This window comes from Hylobates moloch, unplaced genomic scaffold (assembly GCF_009828535.3).
Source record: "Hylobates moloch isolate HMO894 unplaced genomic scaffold, HMol_V3 SCAFFOLD_43, whole genome shotgun sequence".
Classification (NCBI taxonomy): Eukaryota; Metazoa; Chordata; class Mammalia; order Primates; family Hylobatidae; genus Hylobates; species Hylobates moloch.
In genome coordinates, this window is record NW_026652318.1 from 84429 (window position 1) to 110017 (window position 25589).

The following is a 25589-nucleotide window of genomic DNA, read 5'->3' on the forward strand; positions in this document are numbered from 1 at the left end:
TATATATATATATATATATATATACATATATATACACATATATATATGATGAGAAATTTAAGTCTACATGTGTGATGGAAATGACAAGTGCTGTGGAAGGTCAGTCTCCAGGAGAGCCGTATGAATATATGTTTGAGAGAACCTTCCTTTCAGGGCAAGTTAGAGGGGAATGGGGTTTGGAATTTCAGAACCCCAGATGGGCGCGGAGGATTCTAGGCTTTTAGGCTATGAGCTCAGAACCAGGAAAATCTGAAAGGCAGTTTCTAAGTGGCAATGGTGAGGTAAAAAGATAAACAGAAAATGTGAATAAGAGTCTACCCTAAGAAGCCAGACCAAGGGACTAATCCAGTGATTGAGAGGAAAACTAAATGAAGACTGCAAATCATGGAAGATCCTGGAGGGCAGATTGAAGGTGGAATGTGGATGCAGAGGCAAATGTCTGGGACACTCTGCTCAGGCAAGGAGCTGGTTGGAAAGTGGTAGAAATTGAAATACAGAGTTCGGAGGCTTTTTTTATCTTTAAAGAGAAAAATAGTTCCACATAGAAAGAATGGCATGAGAAATAACATAGAGGAGACAAAATAATCACAGCAAAATCATGGTAAATATGACTCTAAGTTCATGTATTCAGTCAAAAATATTTTTTTGCAAATGCCTGCTCTATACCAACCACTGTGCAGAGACTAAACAATCATGATCCCTGCCCTGATGGAAACAAGCAATACACTAAGAAACAAATACACAATTCCACACTGATAGATACTGTAAAAGATAATGCCTAAAGAAAATGAGCATTTGTTGGATGGTCAAGGAAGACTTCTCTGAGCAGATGTCAGACAAGTTTTCCTGGCAATGAGAACAATTTGCACAAAGGCCTTGAAACAAAAAAACAAAAACAAAAAAGGAAGAATAAGAGAAAAGAAAAACTTTGGTGTATTAGAGCATTCTCTTCAAATGTAAGTCACACATCCCATCAAAAAATTATTTTGAGCAAGTACCTTCAATATGTGCACATTTATTTACCTTTAAACTATATACACACATTATTTTACGTTATTTCACTATAAAACATGGAAAAATAGAAATTTTAAAGGATGAGATGAAAAATAAATAGAAATGAAAGTTCTAATATTTTCTTCCTCCTGTATCACAGTGGATGGTCACACCTACCCAAAAGTGAGCACACCCCTTTCACAGCATTGGTGGAGCCAGTGAACAAAGGGGATAGTGGAGACTGGAGAGTTAATCTGGGGAATTCTGTCCTGGCCTTTTAGACCATGGCAAGAAGCTTCGATTTTATTGCCGTCTATGGAAAGCCACGGAAGAGTTTTGAGCAGCAGTCCTTAGTTCAGTTTCTTTGTCCATTTGGGCTGCTGTAACAAAATACTATTAACTGGGTGCTTATAAAAACAAAAATGTTTCTTACAGTTCTGGAGGCTGGGAAGCCCGAGATGAAGGCAGATTCAGTGTCTAGTGCGGGTTCACTTTCTGGCTTATAGATGTCACCCAAATGCTGTGTGCTCTGTGCATTTCTATTTGTACATGGTTGAAGGGACAAGTGATCTCTCTTGGGCTTCTTTAATAAGGCACGAATCCCATTTATGAGGACTCCATCCCCAAGACTTAATACCTCCCAAAGGCCTCCCCTCCCAATGGTATCACCTTGGGGGATAGGATTTCAATGTATGAATTTGGTGATGGTAGGGGGACATGAGCCTTCAGTCCATTGCAACCAGGTTGTTTTTAAAAGATCGCTCAGTCTGCTGTTTGGGGACTAGATTGGAAAGGGACAAAAGTAAAATTAAGGAGATCACAAAAGAGACTATTGCTAATCCAGGTAAGAGAAGAGAGTAGCTTAAACTTGGATGATCGTGGTAGGGATGGAAATAAATGACATATTCATTATAACTTTTGGAGGTAAAAGTGACATAACAAGCTAATGAATGGCATGTAAGTGTGAGGGGAAGTGAGGAATCAAAGCTGATGTCAAGTTTCTGGCATGGTGGTATCATTTATTAAGGTGGATAAAACTGGGAGAAAATGAGCTCTGGGGAGGGGGCAAGTGAATGAAGCTGGGACACAAGACTTTCAGATATCTGAATCTGAAGTTTCAAACACCTGCCAGATGTCCCAGTGGAATTGTCTTTTAGACAGCTGGATATCCAAATATGAAGTGACTTAGGCCAGGAATACAGATTAGGACATCATCAGCATACAGGTGATGAAAACCACGGGAAGACTGAAGCAATCTAGGAAGAGAGTTTAGAGAGGAAATGGTCCCAGTTCAGGATTGCATCCAGAGAGCAGCCAAGAAATAAAAGAACCTCAGAAAGTATAGAGGGCATCACAGATATCAAGAAAGTGTCCAAGAAGGAGAGGGAAAGGAATTGTATGGCATTTGATAGCCAAATCAAGATAAGTGTCCGTTCAACTGGGCAACATGGAAAGAGCAGTTTTAATAGAGTTTTAAGGGCAAGGTATGAACAGAAGTAGGTGGAGGAACAAGAAGGAAAGAGTAAAGAAGGAAACACAGCATGTGTAGAGAGCTGTTTTAAGCAGTTTGGTGCTGAATGGGTTGGTAAGTGGAGGGATTGTAGAGATGAGTGAAAATGGAAGCCTTCAGATCCTGTTTGTAAATTGCTGGGATGATGCAATAGAGAGGTTGAGATTGATGAAACAGACGAGAGAAGAGTTGATTACATACAGAACCAGATTATTAGATTTGATGGTGAAAAGAAGAATGGATCCTTTTTTATAGCTTTTAAATTTTTTCAGTAAAACAAGAGGCCATCAGCTGAAAGTGAGGTGGGGAAAGGGAGGAGTGGAAAGTAGGATATTTGAGGAAAGAGAAGGTTTGAAATGAAAGGCTCAGAGAAGGGAGCTTGAGCTTCCTAGAGAAATACAACAGGGTGGTCAGGCAGTGAGGAGCATCCATATGGGACCTAAGGTTATGGATCTGAAGTAAAGCAGAGATCTGATTTTCTCCAGCTTCAATCCACTGTTCAGGCGCTATGATGGAATTCATTTGGGCTTGGATTTTTGTCTCTTGGTTGAGTGGTAATAAAATACTGAAATGTTTCAAGATCTGTATTTGAGAAGATGGAGGGTAAAGATGCAGATCAAAAGAAGAAAATTTTAAGTGCTGAAAAGAAAGCATCCACAGATGAGAAAACCAATTTGGGAAACAGAAAGATGGTCTTTAGAGCCTAGGAAAAAAAAAGAAAAGTTATTTCCTGAGTGAAGAAAATGATGGATTTATGCTGAGTTTCTCTTTATAAGAACCCTCTGCTTCTCCTCGTAGCCCCAATACACACTCTACTATTTGCCTTGAAAAAACAGAACAAGTACACCCACCAAGCAACTGGCCAAGGTTAGGACAACAGCCACTTGGGCAAGACGAAGTTAACTGACCACGGCTATGTTTACAGCATGCTCCGTGGATAAGGCTTGCAATGCAAGATAACACCGGGAGAATTTTCAGCTTAAGCACAAGATGGATTTTTATCATAGTTTATGTGGTATCAGTAGACTCACACTCCACCAGAGCCACGATAGTTCATCTGGGATTAATATGAGTAACATAAGAGGAGAGGTTCACATGTGAAGAGTTCTTGAGAGAAATGACATGACTTTTTACAAGCATGACTTTTATTGATGCCTTAGGACCACTGAATTTGGAAGTTCAGCCAAATTCTAAACTTTGCCTCCCTAAATACTATTTCTACCTTCATTTGGATTCATTTCTTTTCCTTAACAGATATACATCAGGGCCCCTCATTTAAACAATTCTGTACACACAATCCATTATATTAAGTGATTGCATATGATTTTGTAAATACATTGAACTTAACTGACAGTTCTATTTACTATTAAGAAACAGATTTCTTTTCATTGTAATACACTGGTCTGTTGTTTTATACTCTTTCTTTTTAATCCTCTTATCTCCTTTAGAAAATTATTACCTTTACTCTTGGCTAATTAATATACACTATTCATACCTCCCTAACCATTGTCCACATACACTGTACTTATACCATACATATGCTTTTTTCACAAATTTAAACTGGCATAGAAATGTTTTCTCAGTTTAGTTGAAATCCTAGTTTATCACATGTATTATATTTCTTTCATATTTCACAAGCCAGACTGTTCTATAATGAAGCATGTCAATTTTACTACTGTCGTGAACATTCCTTCACAGTTAGCCAGATGTTCTGCATCAGTCAAGGAAATTAAAAAAAAAAAAAAGGAAAAACCTTTAGAAAATAGTTAACGAAATAACTCTATTCCTGGGGGAACAGAGGTATGCAATCCCTCTGCAATGCCTGTTCTAATCTAATAGTGGTTGGGTTCTTTTCTTAAATAATCAGTGCATGAGTAAAATCCTTTTCTTTTTCTTTTGCTGCTATCATGGATATTATGTGAATGCCAACAAACACTGGGCACTATACTATTAGAATAAATAGCACCTCTTTTTGTGCAAGAAGAAAGTGTGATAACTAGAAACTCAGGATCTGGGTTTGAATCCTGCCTCCACCACCTACTTACCAGCACTTTTATCTAACTCCTCTGTGCCTCACCTTCTTTACCTGCAAAGTGCAGAAAATAGCAGTAAACACTTCACAGGGATGTTATGAGATTCAAAAGACATAATACATGTAAAGTCCATGGAGCAGTGATTGCCATATAGTAAGAGCTCAATAAATAGTAGCTGGTACTATTTTATTGCACCTCCTCTGCAAGACCCCTCCAAACAAAATGAGTGACTCTCTCAGCCATATTCCCATAACTTTTCGCAGATGTAAATAAAGACATCAACAACAACAAAATTGTTTGATTTTAATGTCTTTGTGCCTCTCATAGGCTGTGGGATCAGGCTCTTTCCATTAATGTCTGCATGTCCCAGCACCTATCATGGCATCATGGCCTGAGGCAGAGCAGCTACTCAGTAAATGTTTTGAGACTTTATATTCTCAGTCATGAAAAAGGTTTTTTTTTTTTTTTTTTTTTTTTTTTTTTTTTTTTTTTGAGACAGGGCCTTACTCTATTGCCCAGGCTGGAGTGCAGTGGCACAATGATGTCTCACTGCAGCCTCGACCTCCCAGGCTCAATCAATCCTCTTACCTCAGCCTCCCTAGCAGCTGGCACTACAGGCGCCCAACACCACACCTGGCTAATTTTTGTATTTTTTTGTAGAGGCAGGGTTTCGTCATGTTGCCCAGGCTGGTCTCAAACTCCTGGACTCAAGTGATCCACCCACCTCAGCTGCCCAAAGGTCTGGGATTATATGTGTGAGCCACTGTGTTTGGCCATGTTTCATTTTTTGAGTATGACTTTTATTTTCACAGATAGCCCAACATTTATCTGAGCCCATATGTACTATAAAAAGAGACTGCTCAAACTGAATAATAAATTTCCATGTTAAAAGCTAAGTTTCACTAAAGTAATGAACATTACTTTCTTGTGTGGCTCACAAATATACACTGCAAACAATTCCAAAAGACACGTCTAAAAAGGTTTAGAGCAGAGGCTGTATCACTAAAATGCGAGTAGTCATGCACGCTTAACACTATTTCAAAATATAAATTCTGGTTTCGACCTTAAAAATCATAGCAATTTAGATATCTCAATACTAGACATACCAAGAAAGAGAACAGTCAGTGCCACTACCAGCTTTTAATTTTAGAATCCTGAAAGTTGCATGTGGATTGGAAAAATGTTGGTTGTAGGGACAGATTACCCTTTCCCCCTTAGGGATTCCATGAATATGGAGTAATTTCTATGTTTTTTTTAATTCAGTAAAAAAAACTATTTCCTAGAATCTAATTATGTTCCATGTATTTTTATATTTTTATCCTACATTCAATATAATTTTTGGTTTGATGCCTCATTTCTGGGTCTGGTAATTTCTTCTGCCAATAGACAGTCTACTTTGTAGCCAACCCAAAGTCCTCATGCTGCATGCAATCTCCTTTGTTTATGGTCTTTCACTAGGACTGAGAGTAGCCTTAGATCACCACACACTCTAGTGCTGGTTTCACGGAGTAGTTCTCAGACCTAGTTTATGCAAGAGTCCCTGAAGCACTTGTTGAAAATGCAAATTCCTAGGGCCTCTGCAGATTTTGCAAATAATATTCACTGGGTAATCCTGTGACTCTACATCTTTGACAAGTTATCCTGGTAGTTCTGGGGCAAGAGGTCCCATAGCCTCCTCTGATAAAACATCAAAACAGAGGCAAAGGCAACTGAGATCCAGCTGACTTAGTTTGAGTCACATCACTACCACAGACATGCTCTGGGAACTGGGCAAGTCATTAACCTCACTACAGCTTGATTTCTTCATCTATAACTAGGAAAGAATCCACCTCCCTCATAGTGTTGTTAAGAAGGTAAAATGAGATGATGCATTTAATTCAACACCTAGCAGAGCACCTGGAACAGAGTAAGTGCAGCTGTAAAACTATTATTTCATAAACTGCAAGGCTGGGACCAAATCACCTGTTTAGTCTTCCCTTTTCTGTGTGTAGATATCTTTGTGGTTCTGCCCTGAATTTTTTTCAATTTTTTGCCTCCTCAGTAAGAACTGAGTGCTATGGTCTGTGTCTGATCAGGGCCCGGGTACCTCATTATCATCCTATGTGTGTGTCTAATTATTCCCTGAATGGACACACATCATTGCACCTTTTTATTTCAGCCTCATTAGAGTGCTCCATTGGCCCACCTTGTTACTTCGCGTCTCTTCACTAATGTCCCTTTTTTCTGCTCCTCCTTTCAGTCTTCACATCTTCTTATGCCTATTTCTTTCTTCATCGTATTAAATCCTTCCTTTTATGCTTGTCGTTATTCCCTCCTTTCCACACAACTCATTATACCCCTCCATCTGTGAACTGCCTTATGCCATCCCATTTCTATCTCATCACATCCTCATCATGCACATATTAGCTCCTCCATTCATGCTTAGTACTGCATTCTTTCTCTCTGCTGCTTATCTACCACAACCTGCCCTTTCCACCCTCCCATTTAATGCTCCCATTTGTAAATCACATTACACCCCCCATGCCTTTATCATTGCACTCATCTATGCATCTCATTGCACCATTACCCATGCACATTTTTCTGTGCATTTCTATTTGTACATCTCATTATGGCCTCATCAAGCATGCGCATGTCATTATTCCCCTTTGAAATGCTCATGTCCACGTCGCATTACATCTCTTTATGTTTGCATCTCATTAAATCCAGCGCTCCTAGGTTTGACAACAAACTAACAAAAACAGACGGGTAAGTATGTTACCTGATTTTAGAAAACTAAATATGTTTCTCAGGCACCTAGCATTAGTGTTTCTTAAAGAAGTCATTCATTTATTTATCTAGCTGAGAGACAAAAAACACTATATTTTACATACATAAAAAGGAGCTTCTTATTTTGCTTGATTTGAATTATCATCATTATCACTGCTTTTTTTTGAGATGGGGTCTCACCATGTTGCCCAGGCTGGTCTCAAAATTCCTGAGCTCAAGCAATCTGCCCACCTCAGCCTCCCAATGTGCTGGGATTACAGGTGCGAGCCACTGCGCTTGGCCATTATCACTACTTTTTATTATTTCTCCACAGTTTACAAAGTAGTGCAATTATCCCTTAATTGATTGTGGCAAAAAGTCACTGAAAGAGACAGGTTAGGAATCAAAGTCATTTTACAGTTTGAGGAGTGCATTAAAAGCAAAGAGAAATTAAAATATTTTCCCAAGAACTGCCAGTGAATGGCAGTGGCAGGGCTCAAACTCTGATCTTCTGACTCCAAAACCTATATTCTTCATTCTGTACCACTCAGCAGAAAAACTTTTATTTCTAAGTATCCTCTCTGTCACTTAGCCCATGCTGTAATAATTCCCTAAGACAGAACTTGGTGTCAGCATGCTTTGTTTTGTTTGGTTTTCTAAAACAAAATAGAACATATATCAAACACTTAGTATTTTAGACCTGTTTCTTTATCTCCAAGTTTGAAGAGCTAAAAGTTAAAAGAAATTGTTAACATGGAGCCTTCTAACAAGAGAAGAGAGAAAGACTTTCACCACCAAGGTCAGTCTCAGGCAAAAGGAGACTCCTCTACAGGGAGTTTGAGGGGTACCAAGGAAGCCCACACACACATACACATGCAGAACCTTTCTTCCTCACAGAGTCTGACCCTTGCTAGTCTCTTTGCTTCACTAAACTGTGTTCTCTGCCTCATTTTTATTTTTCATCAAATTATGAAATAGCTCATAAATTCAGAAAAGTACAGAAATATGATATCCATTCCTGCCACAGATAGATGTTTACATTTCTTCCATATTTGCATCAAATATCTCCCTTTACAAAAAGAAACTATTGTAAATATTCTCCTGAGGTTGGTGTGTATTATTTCCATGAATGTTTTTGTACTGTTGTTTTAAACTTTTACCTGAATGTTATCAGATGGCACATATCTTTTGCAATGTGATTTCTGCACTTAATGTTATGTTTTTTAAATATATCTGTTCATATATAGATATATGTAGAGCTAGCTCGTTCATTTCAGCATCTATAAAATTTTCCACTGTGTAAATAGACCATAATTTACTTTTTTTTTTTTTTTTTTGAGATGGAGTCTCACTCTGTTGCCCAGGCTAGAGTGCAGTGACCTGATCTCGGCTCACTGCAACCTCTGCCTCCCAGGTTCAAGCGATTCTCCAGCCTCAGCCTCCTGGGTAGCTGGGACAACAGGCCCGTGCCACCACATCCAGCTAATTTTTAAATATTTAGTAGAGATGGGGTTTCACCATGTTGGCCAGGCTGGTCTCCAACTCCCGAGCTCAAGTGATCCGCCTGCCTCGGCCTCCCAACGTGCTGTAATTACAGGCATGAGCCACTGTGCCTGACCAACCATAGTTTACTTTATCCAGTTCTCTACTGAGGGGTGGTTCAACTTTCTTAAAACTGCCTCCATCACTATTACTTAACCAGTGCTTAGCTCTCTGCTGTGTGAAGTGACTAAATGGAGGCATTTAAAATTTCAGCATCATGGGAAGTAATACCTTCTCTCTAAGTCCATAGTAGAGTCAGTTTTATTTCCTCTGTAACTATCCAAAGTAGTAAACATGTCAAAAAATGATAATTCTTTTTTTTTATTTATTTTTTCAAGACAGGGTCTTGCTCTGTTGCCTAGACTGGAGTGCAGTGGCACCATCATAGCTCGCTGCCGCCACGAACTCCTGGGTTTAACTGATCCTTCTACCTCAGCCTCCTGGGTAGCTTGAATAGCAAGTTGGCAGAACCTAGTGAAACTGAGGATATGAATAATGTTAAATTTTTAATGTATCATGCAAACAAGGCTTCTGGGGGCATCACAGATTACTATTATTTACTTAGCAACAAATAACCTCCTAAGTTTCCTTTTGCCTCAGTTGTTAGCCCTGGGGCAACATGATGAGAACCAGATGTCATCTTACACATCCTAGGGTCTGTACTGTAGGCAAGGAACCTTGACAATGTAAATTTGAGTATTTACATAGCGGGTGGAACAGTTGTCCCTGAAAGGAGAGAACAAAAATCTTTGCTATTGGGAAGGAGTCTGGGTTCTTACTTTTACTCTTTAGAATATAAATAAATCCCTCCAGGTTGAAGAGAAGACTAATGTCTCCAGCTTGACAACCCAGGCTCCTATATCCTGGGTCTTATCCCCATCTTAAAATGTAAACATACCTCTGGGAAAGTAAATCTCTCTAGATGGTATTTCACTTTCTAATTAGTCATAAATTTACTTCTAAAGCTTGTTTTTTTAGCCCAGGTCCCAAGTTTCAGTAAAATTTGTTCAAAAAGCCCTAACTGCGCAGAAACACAAAAATATTTTCACAGCCCTAAACTAATACACTATGACACAGCAATTCCACTCCTGAGTGATTATCACAGAAAAATTTTTGCTCACATCCACAAGGGAACACATGTAAGAATATTCATTGTTACATCATTGTGTAAGTTCAGAGATGGGGGCACCCTTGGTGCCCACACTAAGGAAATGGTTAGGTGAAATGTGGGGGGTGGTGGATGCACACCATTAAATCGCTGTGCAGCTGTAGAGGCAATAGTTAGCTAAATATGCATAGAATACCACATAGAGATCTTGAGTGAAATGAACAAGAAACCAAATAGGGTTCACAGCCTACCATTATTTGCAAAAATGAAAAATAAACATTGCTACATATTTTTCAAGAATATGTATCTGTTCTAAGACATGTACCAAACCCAAAAGGTGAGTACTTATAAAAAGGGGAAGTTGGAGAAACAGTCTGAGAATTAAAGTGGTATTAGGGATAAAGGAAAAAAAAATAAAATTATGAGAATGAGAGAAGCACCTTGCCTCCAACTACATAACCTACATTGCTACGAGCATGATTTTCCTGCTATCAGATCTCAAAAGGAAGGAAAAAAAGCCTCTCCAAATTAGTTCTTTAACATCAGCATGCTCTGTAGTATAGTACCACAAATGATTTAACAAATAGTACTAAATATTTGTTGAATGTAGGTGGCAGTAATCAATTAGAAAAAAAAATCACTGCAATTCTTTGCTTTGCACTATGAAAGGAGAATATTTAAGTGCTGGCTATAATTGCCAAAAGTTCTGTGATTACATTTTACTGCTGAACCACTGTAAAAATGTTAAAGTTTTCTTGACCTTTTGAACATTGGTAGTGTTTTGGCTTTGCTCCCACTCTAATAATTTGCTGGTTTTAATGAACTGAAGTTTCAAAGAAATTGTATTTGTAAAAAAGATAATTGTGGTCTTATCAAACATTTATAAAACTTGTTATATAGCTTCATGCAACTTGCCACCTTTATTTTCTACTCAACTCATACACTTCCATTAAATTTTTCACAAACCATTTTACTTAAACTCTTGTCATGTTAACTGCCAATATCCTGTAGTCAGATTATTTTTCATCATTTTTAGATGAGTGTGATTTTGGTGAATTTGGCTTTTTTTATTTTGTCATATTTGTTCCTAAACTAAAGTATTCTTCAGAGCTTCTCTCTGAAATGAATCAAACATAGTGTTTTCTTCCAGCCACTTAGAGCCAGACCCATAGAATTGCCATGATTTTCCAAGAAGGAATTCAGTTCTTCCCAACACATAGGGACTCAAAGGATAGAAATATAAGTTTATTTAGTGATATGTAGTGATAGTGAGGAGTTCACCACATTGGCCTCATATAGTCATGTATACCTCGTGTTCCCTTACTAATTAGGCATAGAAATATGAGAACCAGTGGGACATAGCACATACGTGGCATTCATGCAGTATACTGAAATGCACTATGAGTCCTTCCACATCAGTGCCCTGCTGCCTCTGCTTAGATTCTGCTCTCCCATGGCCTACCTCCCTCTCCACCCACTCCCGCCTTCTGCCAAGTTTCAAACTGGGCCCAATGAGTTCAGTTTTCACACCTAATCTCTTCTTGCCATATTGCACAATTTGGAATAATAACATCTCTGATGTTTAAAAATGAAAACTTTGCTCTTGTGACCAGTCTAGCTGTTTTGTCATATGAAATGAAACTTTTCTTTTTTTGAGATGGAGTTTTGCTCTTGATGCCCAGACTGGAGTGCAATGGCGTGATCTCGGCTCACCACAACCTCTGCCTCCTGGGCTCAAGCGATTCTCCTGCCTCAGCCTCCCAAGTAGCTGGCATTACAGGCACCTGCCACCGTGCCTGGCTAATTTTTTTTTTTTTTTAGTAGAGAGGGGGTTTCATCATCTGGTCTTGAACTCCTGACCTTGTGATCCACCCACCTCCACCTCCCAAAGTGCTGGGATTACAGGCATAAGCCACCGCACCTGGCCTCTTTTTTCTTATTTTTTAGGTCTCACTCTGTTGCCAGACTGCAGTGCAGTGGTGGGATCTCGGCTCACTGCAACCTCTGCCTCCCACGTTCAAACAATTCTTGTGCCTCAGCCTCCCAAGTAGCTACGATGACAGGTGCCTGCCACCACGCCCAGCTAATTTTTGTATTTTTAGTAGAAACAAGGTTTCACCGGGCTGGCCAGGCTGATCTCCAAATCCTGACCTCAAGTGATCTACCCACCTTGGCCTCTCAAAGTGCTCGGATTACAGATTTGAGCCACCATGCCTGACCCCTTGAAACCAAACTATTGTGGAAAAGAATGAGCATATGCACATGGAGATTGACAAATTCCTCAAATACCAATCAGCAGACACAGATTGGCCATCCCCACAACTGCTTTGAAGGATATAGGATTAATTTTACAGTCAGTGCACACCACAGCAACTTGGGGAGCTTGTGTAAAAATGTAGATGGGGTGCAGTGGCTCAGGACTTCTAATCACAGCACTCTGGGAGGCTGAGGTGGAAAGATTGTTTGAGCCCAAGCATCTGAGACTAGCCTGGGCAACATAGTGAGAACTCTGAACAGACAATCTGAAAAAGCTGAGGGTCTTGAGAACAAGTAGTCAACATACTATATTGATGAATTAAGACAAACATCATTGTTAAATTATTAACACTTTATTCTAAAAACTTGTTAAATAAAATGAATTCCTGTAATACCCATAGATATGGAGATATATAGATACAGATATATATATATAGAGAGAGAGAGATATAGATTTTTTTAACAAATGTAGTCTGGAAAGTCTTAATGGTCATAACTGAATAGACATGAACACTGAAAACCTAAATGCTACTGTTGATATAAATTAGAGATAAGATCTATGTGCTTCAATTAGTAAAAATGCATAATAATTCATTGAACATTTACTATGCGCAAAGTGCCATACTAAGTATTTTTAAAAGCTGCAAAATAATATGGAAGTCAGTCTTCATGGTAAGAGCTTTGATCCAGTTGAGAGCCAAAACATCACACCAGAAGAAGCTTAGTAACAATCACACCTCACACAAATGAAGCTGTATTCAGTTTCCTCTGTGAAGAATACTGCAGACACAATGAATTACCTTCTTACCTCCTTGGACTGATGACTATGTCTCTTTCATCTCTTTATCCATGGTTCCTGATACCAGGTGCTATGAATACTGTGTTATATAAATTGAATCCAATAGTAATATTTTTCACAAATTGAAAAACATAAAAAAATTGTGGCGTGGATATTCTTTAAAGTCTCTTTTGCTAGTTTATTTATTCAACAAACAGCATTTCCTACTAGACACTATGCCTATAACAATTTAAGACAATATGAAGATCAATCATTAATTATATTCCCTAAGTAAGCTTATTTCACACCTTGGACTCCATATCATTAGAGTATGTGCACTGAAAATAACAATACAAACATAAACTTCTTATTATTATGTGAAAATATTTGGGAATTTTTAAAAATACTTGCTTACATTTCTTAAAACATACTTGAAATATATGCCTAGAGTGATCCTATTAACCACAGGCACACAGAGCACGTGAGGCAATCCTGTGTTTTGTATCTGTGCACAAATAGCTTTAGGACAGAATTTAAATGTGCCAAAACCCAAAGTTCTTCCAGATGTATGCTTTCACTGATTTCTGGAAAATTGCTTCACAGTACCCTCTCAAAGTACATAGACCACATTATAAAATCCAGAGGCCACTATGCACTTTTACAAAATCCATTGCGTTGACTCATGCTGTCATTTGTCAGTGAAATGATGTTGTAAATCTCGCATCTTTCTATGCTGCCTGGCTTAGACTTCTTATAGAGTTTTCCAAATTCCTACCCTCATTAATGACTCTTTTTCTAAAACTGGAGAAATGCTTACTTAGCCAAATGTTTAAAAATACTATTTTTTCCTCCAGTGAGTTTTAATCTTCTTGAATTAAATGATGTTTATCAGGAAAACCATTCTTAGTGCATGCCTACTATGAATATGTATCCTTTTTTTTCACATCAATGAAAATAGTTTGAACTTCAGCATTCTTTTGTGTTTTATTCTGTGTGTGTATGTTTTATTGAGACCTGATTTGGAGTGCACTTGGGAGAATGTGACTCCTCTAAGTAGAATCATCACTTTCATGGAGAATTGGGCAAAAGGATGTCATTTTTGATTCCTCTTCACGGCACAATCTCAGTATTAGTTTTCAATAATGCATAACAAATTAGCACAAACCTAGCAATTTAAAACAACACATACTTATTATCTCACAGTACCAGAGGGTCAGGATTTCAGTTGTAACTTAGCTGGGTCCTCCACTCAGGGTCTCACAGGGCTACAATCAAGGTATTGGCTGGGCTGTGTTTTCATTTGGAGGTTCAAATGGGTAGGGTCTGCTTTCAAACTCATTCTGTTCGTTGACAAGAATCATTTTTTTGCAGTTGTAGAACTGATGACTTTGAACTCTTACTGGCTACCAGCTGAAGGCCTCCTTTAAGATCCTAAAAGCCACCCATAGTCCCTGCAGTTCATAATGTGGCAATTTGCTTCCTTCAAGCACAGCAGGAGGGTCTCCCTATGCATCTGCTAGCAAGACAGGTTTTGTGTGTGTGTGTGTGTGTGTGTGTGTGTGTGTGTGTAATAACAATGGAATTGATATCCTATCCCCTTTGACATATTCTTGGCCAGGAGCAAATCATAAGTCCTTCCTGTACACAGGGAATGGGAGTATACAAACAGATGAACACCACAAGGTGAAAATTACTGGGAGGTCACCTTAGGGTCTGTCTGCCGCAATCCAATTAGAACTGAAAAATACTCAGACAGTGACTTAGAGTTAGATATAAGTTATTTTTATCACTTTTCTGGAGTCTAGTTATCTTAAAGAAAGCTTGTAATTCTCTAAACAAATCTATTTTTGTTCTCCTGTTAGAAAAATAGAAGCCATATAGCAATTCTTGGGCAAGGCCTGGGGAAGCTGCAGGACCCAGAAGGGTAAAGAAGGTTAAGTAGGAGAGAGAACTACTGACCTCAAGCACATTTAAGAGGTCAAAATTCCAAAAATCTAGGTGTCACTGGTTGTTGGTTTGTGTTTGCTTGTTTTGTGATTTATTTTTCTTTGATTTTTCACAAATATTGGAAACTATATGTGTTTCATCTGTCTTTCCATTCAAAATGTGCTATTATTACCAACTTCAACGTTCATACAACTACCGTGGATATCCTTTAGCACAACACCTAAATCCTCTGAGGAGGTAAGCCTGCTTTTGGCTTCAGAAATTGAATGCAGGAATGTAGTTTACCATCTGTCTGAAACATTTAAAGTAAACTTTTTTCCAAGACAAATGTGGATTATATGCAACAAACTGGGAATTTTCTGGTCTTAGAACAGGAAAAATAAAGGAACCCTTAAGTATTATTTTAAGTACTTTGTTTGCTAGTAGTGTTTGTGGTGAATGAAAAATTGATCCTTAATTGTGTGGGAAACAGAGAAGTGATCTGCATGGCAATGGCCAAGTACAGACTTCAGAGACTTCACAGTTTTGAAACTGATATTTATGAACATCTGCTTTTTCCCCATAAATTTTAATATGGATTGTATCCTTTGAAACTCACAAAACTCCCAGGTGCTTCTTCAGTCTTTATCTTGGAAAACATACTTTAAAAAAAAAAAAAAGTCTTTTTTTCCATTGAACATATTCAAAATCATTTTTGTCAAAACAATATTCCTAGATATACAGCACCTATTGGAATGCCTGAGATACGGTATTAAAGATTAGCAACCCAAAATGTTGCAGTCACCATGTCAAACCTCCAAAATGTCCAACCCCAGAACACAAGCCATAATAGTCTTAATAGAGGATGCTGAAAAGTATCCATTTCTAGGCCCAGGGCATGCCTTTTGTTATTACACAAATATTTGTTTAGTGCTTGCTATGTGATAGGCACTTTTAGGTGCCAAGTTTATAGCAGCCAACACAACAGACAAAATATCTGTCCTCATTGTGTTTATGTTCCAGGGAGTGTAAATGTTCTCTTTAAAAATTCCCTTTAACTTTTTGTACTATCTTTTATATAGTTCGTTAGTAAAAAAGCTTTGTGCTGGGTCTACAAACCAATGCTAATCCATTAATGATGCTGGACTGGACTCTGGGCATATTATGAAAAAAATAAACATGTTTCTGTTCTCAGTGAACTCATAGTTGGACATACTTCTCACCTCTGTCAAGAAATTTAGAACTGAGAATTAGGAGCTTTGGGATGCAATGAGGGTATCCACTTGATCATTCTCTATTTAGATCCCTTATAAGCAGTGCAAACAGTGCCTACACGCCTCAGCCTTGAAAATTCTAAGAACTATTCCTATACAGAGAGAAGATAAGAGTGTGTAGGCTAAAGGAAAGGAAATAAAATCACAGCTCAACAGAACACAAACATGTTAGTGGGCTGGGTACATGCAAGGCCAATAAGAACATTAAGTCCCTCTTAGGAGGAGGAGCCTTTTAAGAATGCAGTTTCTGGTCATCCATCCTATACCAAAGGATACAAGTCATTTACATAATAGGAAAGCCTCAGGAGGACAGTAGAGCTATTTAATTTAGTTAGGCTAGTAGTTTTCCATCCATTTACAGTCTAACAGAACCTCTCTGCCCTGCCCCTTAAAGAGGTACACATTGGCATGGTGCCACGGGGCACATAAAACATGTGCAGTCTTCTTGGAGTGTCAATTCTACTCAACCATTTGGAGGAAAAAAATTAACTAATTTACTGGTAAATAATTTAATGCATTATCTTCCATTAAAACCAATGCAGGCCAGGCATGGTGGCTCGTGCATGCCTGCAATCCCAGCTTTTTGGGAGGCCAAGGAAGGTGGATCACTTGAGATCAGGAGTTGGAGACCAGCCTGGCCAACATGGCATAACCCTGTCTCTACTAGATATACAAAAATTAGCCAGGTGTGGTGGCAGGCACCTGTGAAGCCAGCTGCTCAGGAGGCTGAAACACGAGAATCACTTGAACCCAGGAGGTGAAGGTTGCAGTGAGCCAAGATCGCAGCACCGCACTCCAACCTGGACAGCAGAGTGAGACTCTATCTCAGGAAAAAAATAAAAGTAAAAATAAAAAAAAATCAATGTAGCTTATATTATGTAATAGAATGCAAAATTTGCATACAGTTTTAGGATAAAGCAAAAGAGCTAAACAGTCCTGGAGCCAAGGGCTGAGGGGTTAAGCCCCACCCCCATATTTTCCATCAGCCTCCTGTAAAGCCAACATAATAAATATAATATATATATTTTTTTGAGACAGGGTCTCAATCTGTCACCTGGGCTGGAGTACAGTGGTGCAATCTCGCCTCACTGCGACCTCTGCCTCACAGGCTCAAGCGATCCTCTCACCTCAGCCTCCTGAGTAGCTAGGACCACAGGCATATACCACCAGGCCTGGCTAATGTTTTTGTATTTGTGGTAGAGACAAGGTTTTGCCATGTTGCCCAGGCTGGTCTTGAACTTCTGAGTTCAGGCAATCTGCCTGCCTCGGCCTCCCAGAGTGTTGGGATTACAGGCATGACCCACCACGCCCAGCCAATAATATTTTTTGATATGGATAATTGGTTCTCAATTTTATATAAAATGTAAATCCCCCAGCAGCATGTCTTCCAACCACATTGCCACTTGGATATCCCTTCTTTTTAGAAAATCTGGAGCCACTGCTAGATGCAAGAAAATTCTGGGCCATTTCAGGCTCTGACACCTCAACCCTGACACTCAGCCCTGGGGCCTGTGCTCGCTCCCGCTGCATTTATGAATACTCTCATGGAAAAGTTTAGCTGAACGCTTTTTTTAAGGCTGGCCAAGAGAAATTTTTTTCAATGCTGCGTCTTAGTCTTTAGTACTGAGATTGAGCATTGACCATCCTGATCCACATCCCCTTCTCCCAGTCTCGAAATGTTAGGTAGCAGGCAGAGCAGCTTATGTTCTTTGTGCTTTGTGTTCCTGACACAGGATCTGGACCAGGTACAGCTCCATCTGGAAGAAGTGAGGTTCTTTGACGTGTTTGGCTTCAGTGAAACAGCAGGAGCATGGCAATGCTTCATGTGCAACAATCCTGAGAAAGCAACGGGTGAGAGACCCCTACCTGCTGCTAAGAACCATTTGTGCCCCGAATTACAGGGATCTGTCAGCTCCATTGTTCTAGGTGGCCTTCCTCTTGCATAAACATCCCCAGTTGTAATAATGCACAGAGTCATGTCCCTGCTTTGTGCTGAGAAAGGCGTCTCACCAAAGTGGTCGTAGGAAAAAGGGAAAACTTTGGGAGGCAGAGAAACAATCCCTTACCTATACGTGGTTATCAAGGAAGCAGTATCAGCCATTTTGCCCTAAAAGTATTCATTTCATCCAGATGACCCTGAGGGTTAGAGAGAAAAAAAGTGTTCTGTCAAGATATGTTCCTTAAGGAAATGAGACCACACTAAATGAGTGAATCAGCACACAGACCATATTATCTCATGTAATCCCTAACACTGTTGCTTGATGATTAAACTGTGTAAAAAGTGAAGCATTAAAATAGTAAGAAATTATCTGAGAAACAACCTCATAGCTGGTTATTCGCCTTCCACTTCCTTTCTGCTGCTCAAGGTATTTGGTCTACTGACCTTGCCTAAAAATAATTGTTAGCAAATACAAGTCATGCCCTGTGCTAAACATATCAGATACCTTATCTCATTTAATCAGTCCCTGCAGTACTCTTATGAGGAAAATACTGACATTATCTCTGCTTTACTGATGAGGAAACTGAGGCACAGAGAGGTATGGTAACTGCCCAAGGTCACAAAGATAAATTAACAGCAGCAGAATTTGAATGCAGCCTGACTCTAGAACCCATGCTCTTAACCATTTCACCATTCTGCCTTCTGGTTACACTTGGCTCAATCCAACCAGTGGAAACAGATTGCTAATAAGCCTATGTCCAAAAAGTTACGCTGTCATTGGAAGTGAACTATTTCATCACTAATGTGCCCTTTGAAAGGAGAGAGCTCTCAATGCTGACTCGGCTCAGGAACTGCATTTAGGATCACAAGAGCAGTGTTAAAAAGACTGTTGAACACAAAGCCACTTTGTAGATGAGCCATCCTCTAGACAGCCATTGATTATACCACCTGTACCTGGTCCTTTAATTTTAGGATTTTATGCATCTTAAAGATTACCCATTGTGGCAAGTCTGTCCTCTTGTTAACCGCCAAGATGTTGAGGCTGAATCGTAAAAGTATGTTTATTTGGCCAGATGGAGATGTGTAGGGCTCTCAGAGAAGTACCAATTAAAATGTATTACCCCACGGAAAAGATGCGGATGGCAGAAGCTGGCAGTTAGGACGCCAGCCTTTGTGAAGCACACACAGATTGTTGGCTGATTACAGAGTCTGGATTGAGCCAATGCCAGAGTGAACACCCCAATTTTTTAAAAGTTAATTCAAACAAATAAGGAATTGGGGAATTGACTGCCTCCATTATAAAACTTTCTAATTAGATCTTATTTTATATGTGAAAAAAACAGAGCATAAAAGAAGCTTTATTTGAGAACTAGTAAAATAAGGTACTTAGGTAGCTCTGAGAGGCCCTGAAGAGTTTTCACTCCAAGTAAGCTGAGTCCTTAGTTCGATAAATATTTAATCATATCTGGCCAAGGGAGGCCTCAGAAAAGGGGCTGAAAGTTAAAAACACAAAGTGTTCCTTTAATATATGTTTTCTCAAATTCACTGCCATGCTCTTGAATTGAACGTTCTGCACATTTACTCTTTCTTGTGTTCCTCACAGTTAAATATAGACTGAGAACATATAGCAATAAAAATTCAAACAAGGCCAAATATTTTATAGCAGAACATATTGAATCAAAATGTTTGGCCCTGAAAACTTCAGTGGGTTTGGATTTCTTTGCTCATTTCCTTTTGCTACATGAAGAGGATTTGAGTTTAAGAAAAGTCCTATTTTAAACTGTGTTGTTTTTTTTTTTTCACCAAAACCCTTGACTCCCTGGATAGTTTATATAGGTTGTTGATTTCATCTTCTTTTTTATATAAGCACTTAAATTATATATTTAATCTAAGTGAAAGGTCTAACATATTACTGTTGCCAAATATATTTCTCATGGAGACAGTATTTGCATTCAAGTTCTGCTTAAATTCAAAGTTTAAAGATGAGACATAGCAACAAATACTTTATTGGTCATGCACAGCTAGCACATTACTTGCATCCAATTTTTCATTTATGCAATGCATGTTTGTTGCATTAGTTGAGTGTCTTCTACAGGCTGACCCTTGGGATAGAAATATGAATAAGATACAATGTCTCTGCTCTAAAAGAAATTCATAATCCAGTTAGGGCCAAAAGGTGTATTTGAAAAAATCTAGCATACTTCTTTTATGTTTTTAGCATGCTCTATTTGTTGAGTGAGTGAGTGAGTGAATGAATGAATGAATAATATTTAAAAATGGCAATGTCAGATATTCCTTGAATGTTAAAATGTGATGTTTCAAGATTGTGATTATATGCTAACGATATCAAATTCATCACTGTACCATACCCAATGTATTCTGAAGCTGGTAAATGAAGATTGGGGCTGTTTCCTCCCTGAGAGAAGTCACCACTTGTAAAGCCTTGATCCACTTACCTGCCTGTCTTAGCACCTAGAATGTACTATGCCCAACTGAGTACTATGTACTGGTCTGGGTTTCATCAACACCCACACAGGGGCCAGCTGCCCTATCAGCCTCAGGGAGAAGGGGTCCAAAGAAGTAGAATTGAAGTCTAGAACAAGGGGCCAAATAAACTGGGTTTTTTATATTTTTTAAAAGAATTGACAAATGATACAATAATTGTTTTCAAGTATTCATGTTTCAATATTTTTTAATGCTGTCCAGCATCTCCATAAATGAGGAACAAAACATGAGACAATTAGAGAATTTCAGTTAGACATTAGGAAAGATACCAAGAAATATATAATACTTCTTAACTGTGTAGACTCAGCCAGAGGAATCCTTCAGAAATTGACAGTATCTCAGCTTACTGACATGGTCAACTCACATACATTTCTGTCTTCAAGTAAAAGTCTCATCACCATCCTCCCACCAACTTCACCATCAACACACAGAAATTCACAGGAGTTTAATATCTGGTGATCAATAAAATATTTTTATCCAATAATGTATAGATAGAGGAAAGTAAGTGCTAAAATAATGTAGAGGCCCTGACATGATTATAATTGCTAGCATTTATCATTCTAATGGTATGCTAAGCTTGCATGCATTTTCTCATTTTCTCACCATTATTGACTTCATTTTACAGACCAGAAAACTGAAACACAGACAGATTAAGTAATTTTCCCAAGGTCACACAGCTTCTCAGTGATGGAACCAGTATTTTAATCCAAACAGGCCAATTCCAGAACCTGACTTTTCAACCTATAGGGAAAATTCAAGTTAAGGACATGAAATATTGGAAATTTAAAGAGCAATCATTCAGTAGTGTTGTAATATATTATAAAGACCCAGAGACAAGTTTAATTTTTTAGAAGTGATCTACTTCCTCGATGACTTACTCTACTTAAAGAAGAACAGAGACTTTGATATGATAATGTGTGAGAAATTATTACTTGCAGGAAATGATTACAGTAGAATCTATTTCCTATTCTTCCAACTGCTGATTCAGTTTCTGATAATCATTTTATAAAAGTTCAGAGTAGAAGATTAGAAAATTTCTGAAATAACTCAGTAATCCTCAGAGACTTGCCTGGTGGTGTTTATTGCAGATCTCGTTATTCCACATGAATGAGAGAATGGAGATTGAGCAAGGAGATTGAACAGAACAGAACTTATTTCTGGAAAACCAAGCTAATCTTCTTTATCAGTTGCCCTTGTGTCTTGGAATTGCACAGTGCATGTTGACAGTAAGAGTTAGTCAGCTGGTCTGTCCTGGAACACATCTGGCTTTCTCTTCAGTCACATTTTGTTAAAGTAGGAGGAAGAACTGGGTCATGACTTTCACTCATTTCTCGAGACACATGGGATGCCTTTGTTCTTACACCCTACAAAAAACAACTTAGAGTTTTGGCACTCCTGTCCTCCTCGATAAATCTAAGCAGCCCCATGTGATTAGTCTGTTAGTCACTAGACATTTAGAATTTGAATGTGATCGTCAGTAGAAAGTCTTCTTGGGTTCTAAAAGAAAATGGAACAATTTTTTCAAACAACTTTCTATCATGATTCATCTTTAGAACTTGATTTCAAATAGTTATGTTATAAGAACATACTGTCAAGCTGAGTGCAGTGGCAAGTGCCTGTAGTCCCAGCTACTCAGGAAAGAGTGGCGGGAGGATTGCTTAAGGCCAGGAGTTTGAAGCTGTAGTGCACCATGATCATGCCTGTGAATAGCCACTGCACTCCAGCTTGGCCAATATACCATAGACCCTGTCTCTAAATCTAAACTAATTAACTAAATAAATAAATATAAATTTAAAAAAAGAATGTGCTATTTATTATATCGTATTATATTATGAATACATGGGCAAATGGAGATGGTTTCAAAATGCCTCTTCTGTCAGGAGAGTTTTTTCAGACAGTCAAAAGAATTGGTAACAGCAGTTGTGGGTCTCCTTTGGGGGCACCCTTCATGCGAGCTAGATTATTTTTCCACTCTAGATGCCAATGTGAAAATGAACTAAATGACCTCTGAGAGGACCTAGCCCATAAGGCCACCAATAGCCTTGTGAGTCTATGAATATGAAGCTTTCCCATTAAATTTCAATGTCAACTTTCATAGAACTTTAAAAGTGATAAAAGAAAACTCAATTTTGGCCGGGAGCGGTGGCTCATGCCTGTAATTCTAGCACTTTGGGAGGCCGAGGCGGGCGGATCACAAGGTCAGGAAATCGAGACCATCCTAGCCAACATGGTGAAACCCCGTCTCTACTAAAAATACAAAAATTAGCTGGGCGTGGTGGTGCGTGCCTATAATCCCAGCTACTCAGGAGGCTGAAGCAGGAGAATCGCTTGAACCAGGGAGTCGGAGGTTGCAATGAGCCAAGATCATGCCACTGCACTCCAGCCTGGTGGTGAGCGAGACTCCATCTCAAAAGAAAAAAAAAAAAAAAAAACTCAATTTTGACGTATGTGGTGGCTAGCATTGTGGTATGATGTCTTTTCTTCTACCACGTGTGTTAGAGCACTGTCCTACGTGCTAAGTGTTGGTAGAGCACCAAAAACAACGGGATGCTTTTTATACAATAACTTCACATTTTCACATTTATATACTGGGACTACTGAATATATATTGATTATGTAAAATTGAACCTCAGCTTTTTGTTCACATACTTTGCAATACTTAATGACAAAATAAAAACACACTTACAAACTGAGATAATTTATTATCCTGAAATCTTCCTTTTCTCCGTTTCCCCATCTTCCATCTTCCTATTTTATGCCTCTGTGGTATGAATATTCTTCTCTCCCTCTTAAACCACTCTACACACTCTCATTTCTCTCTCCCTCTTTCTCTCTCTGTCTTTCTCTGTCTCTCTCTCTCTCTCACACACACACACACACACACATATGCACACACACCTACATACCACCCCCTAAGCAGAATTAATTTGTCTCCCTCTATCCTTTCCATCCTCTGCCCACACGTCTGTATTGCACTTGGCATGTGGCCATCAGTCTTTCCCTCTGGACAGTAAACTACAAGAAGAACCATGGATTATGCCTCATCTTTGTACATCTTAACCAGTGCCTGGCACATTATGGTGTTTAATAAGCATTTGGCAAATAGATGAGTGATTGAGCAATTCATTAATCACTTAAGTGATAGAATACCCATGGGAAAAAATCGAATTTGTTTTGAAATGCAACTTGAAAATCTAACTTTTAAAAATCTAGCTCTTTCTCAAAATTAAAAACAACTAACTGAACTGAAACCTGGAAATAGCATCTCTTGGAAAATTAGCTTTCATGAGAAGAAAACATTGGGGTATACAAGGTTTCAACATGTTGTGGAAATTGAATTTTAGTATTATGCTAAAATGTTACAGTATACACATAGGCAAAGAGTTCATAGTAATCATGCTAATAACTTGTGAATCTTGAAGAGAAACAAGCTAAGATCAGTAAACTAACACCCCTCAGGGATTAACTTCTATTTTTCATCCAGCATCACTTTCCTACTCCTCTGCCTTTCCATATTGGGTCAACAATCTTGTCTTGATACAGAGGAAAAGTGTCAGATAGGCCATATACTTGCAACAAAGCATCAGTCATTCTGTGATTATCCACTAACAAATCACTACACATAGTAATGTATCCTTTTCCACATAGAGAACAAGCTGAGTCAAGCCAATATATAGATGAGGAGAAGCTTTGGAAAGGCAGACTAATGTGAGTACATTAGTTTCATCATCATACAAGCATAAGATGACACTGATTTCAAGAATTTTGTGTAGTTTTTAAAATAAAATACTTAGTATATTTTAAAAGAGCTCTAGCCATCATATTGCAGAGTAATCCTTTTTTTATTGACCTATATAAGTACACTAAGAATGAAATTTGTTTATCAGCCACAAACACACCTATTTAAAAGAAATACCAGTACTATACTGGCCCTCTTTTTTTTTTTTTTTTTTTTTTGAAACAGAGTCTTGCTGTGTCGCCAGGCTGGAGTGCAGTGGCACAGTCTCTGCTCACTGCTACCTCTGCCTCCTGAGTTCAAGTGATTCTCCTGCCTCAGCCTCCTGAGTAGCTGGGACTACAGACATGCGCCACCACACCCAGCTAATTTTTGTATTTTTAGTAGAGACAGGGTTTCACCATGTTGGCCAGGATGGTCTCAATCTCTTGACCTCGTGATCCGCCCGCCTCGGCCTCCCAAAGTGCTGGGATTACAGGCGTGAGCCACCACCCCCAGCTAACATACTAGTACTTTTTAGCAGCCACAGAGAATAAAGTCATCAAAGGATGGTCATATTTTGCCTTGGATTTCATCCTTCCCACCTTCTCAGAAACTTCCCAGTATAGATTAGATTAACCTTTTTCTCTTCTCTATTCAATGTTCCCCTTCCAGCTGACTCCTCCCATTGGCTTCTAAACATAATTAAGTGGCTTATCCTCCCCTTTCCCTCTGTCTACTGCCTTATCTCTCACTTCCCCTTTAAAGCCAAGAGAGTTGTCTGTCTCTGCCCACTTTCTTGCCTCCTTCTCCTCGTGACTCAATCCTCTCTAACCTTGTTTCTAACTGTATCATCTCAGTCTGTAGTCATTAACAACCTGCAAGTCACCCATGCACTGCACATGGTTCAGTCTTAATGTTACTTGTCTCTCAGCAATATTCCATTCTGTAAACCAATTCCTCCTTCTTAAAGCATTCTTCTCCTTCAGCTTCTGTGACACAACACTCCTCTAGCTTCCTTCCTACTCTCTGGACACTCCTTCTTATCCCACCTTTCTTTACCCAGCTAGTCATTGTTGGAGTAACCGTCTTACTACAGTAATCACCTCTATGCAACAACTTCCAGATGTATATATGCAGTCCTGGCCTGGCCTCTCCTCTGCACTCCAGATTTACATCGCCTACCACCTACTTGACTGCTTCTAAGTCACCCCAAAATCAGTTATTTTATTTTGTTTTGTTTTTTAAGATAGGATCTTGCTTTG

General features: G+C 38.9%; 1 protein-coding gene across 1 annotated transcript in view; it reads left to right on the forward strand.

Moving 5' to 3' along the window:
- LOC116463581 (ventricular zone-expressed PH domain-containing protein homolog 1) overlaps positions 1 to 25589 on the forward strand; it is a gene marked incomplete at its 5' end in the record, with an annotated part of 118801 nt that overhangs the window by 74894 nt on the left and 18318 nt on the right. The window contains one exon of the mRNA XM_032146773.2: positions 17899 to 18016. Within this exon, the coding sequence (XP_032002664.1) occupies positions 17899 to 18016 (118 nt within the window). The remainder of the gene's footprint in view (positions 1 to 17898; positions 18017 to 25589) is intronic.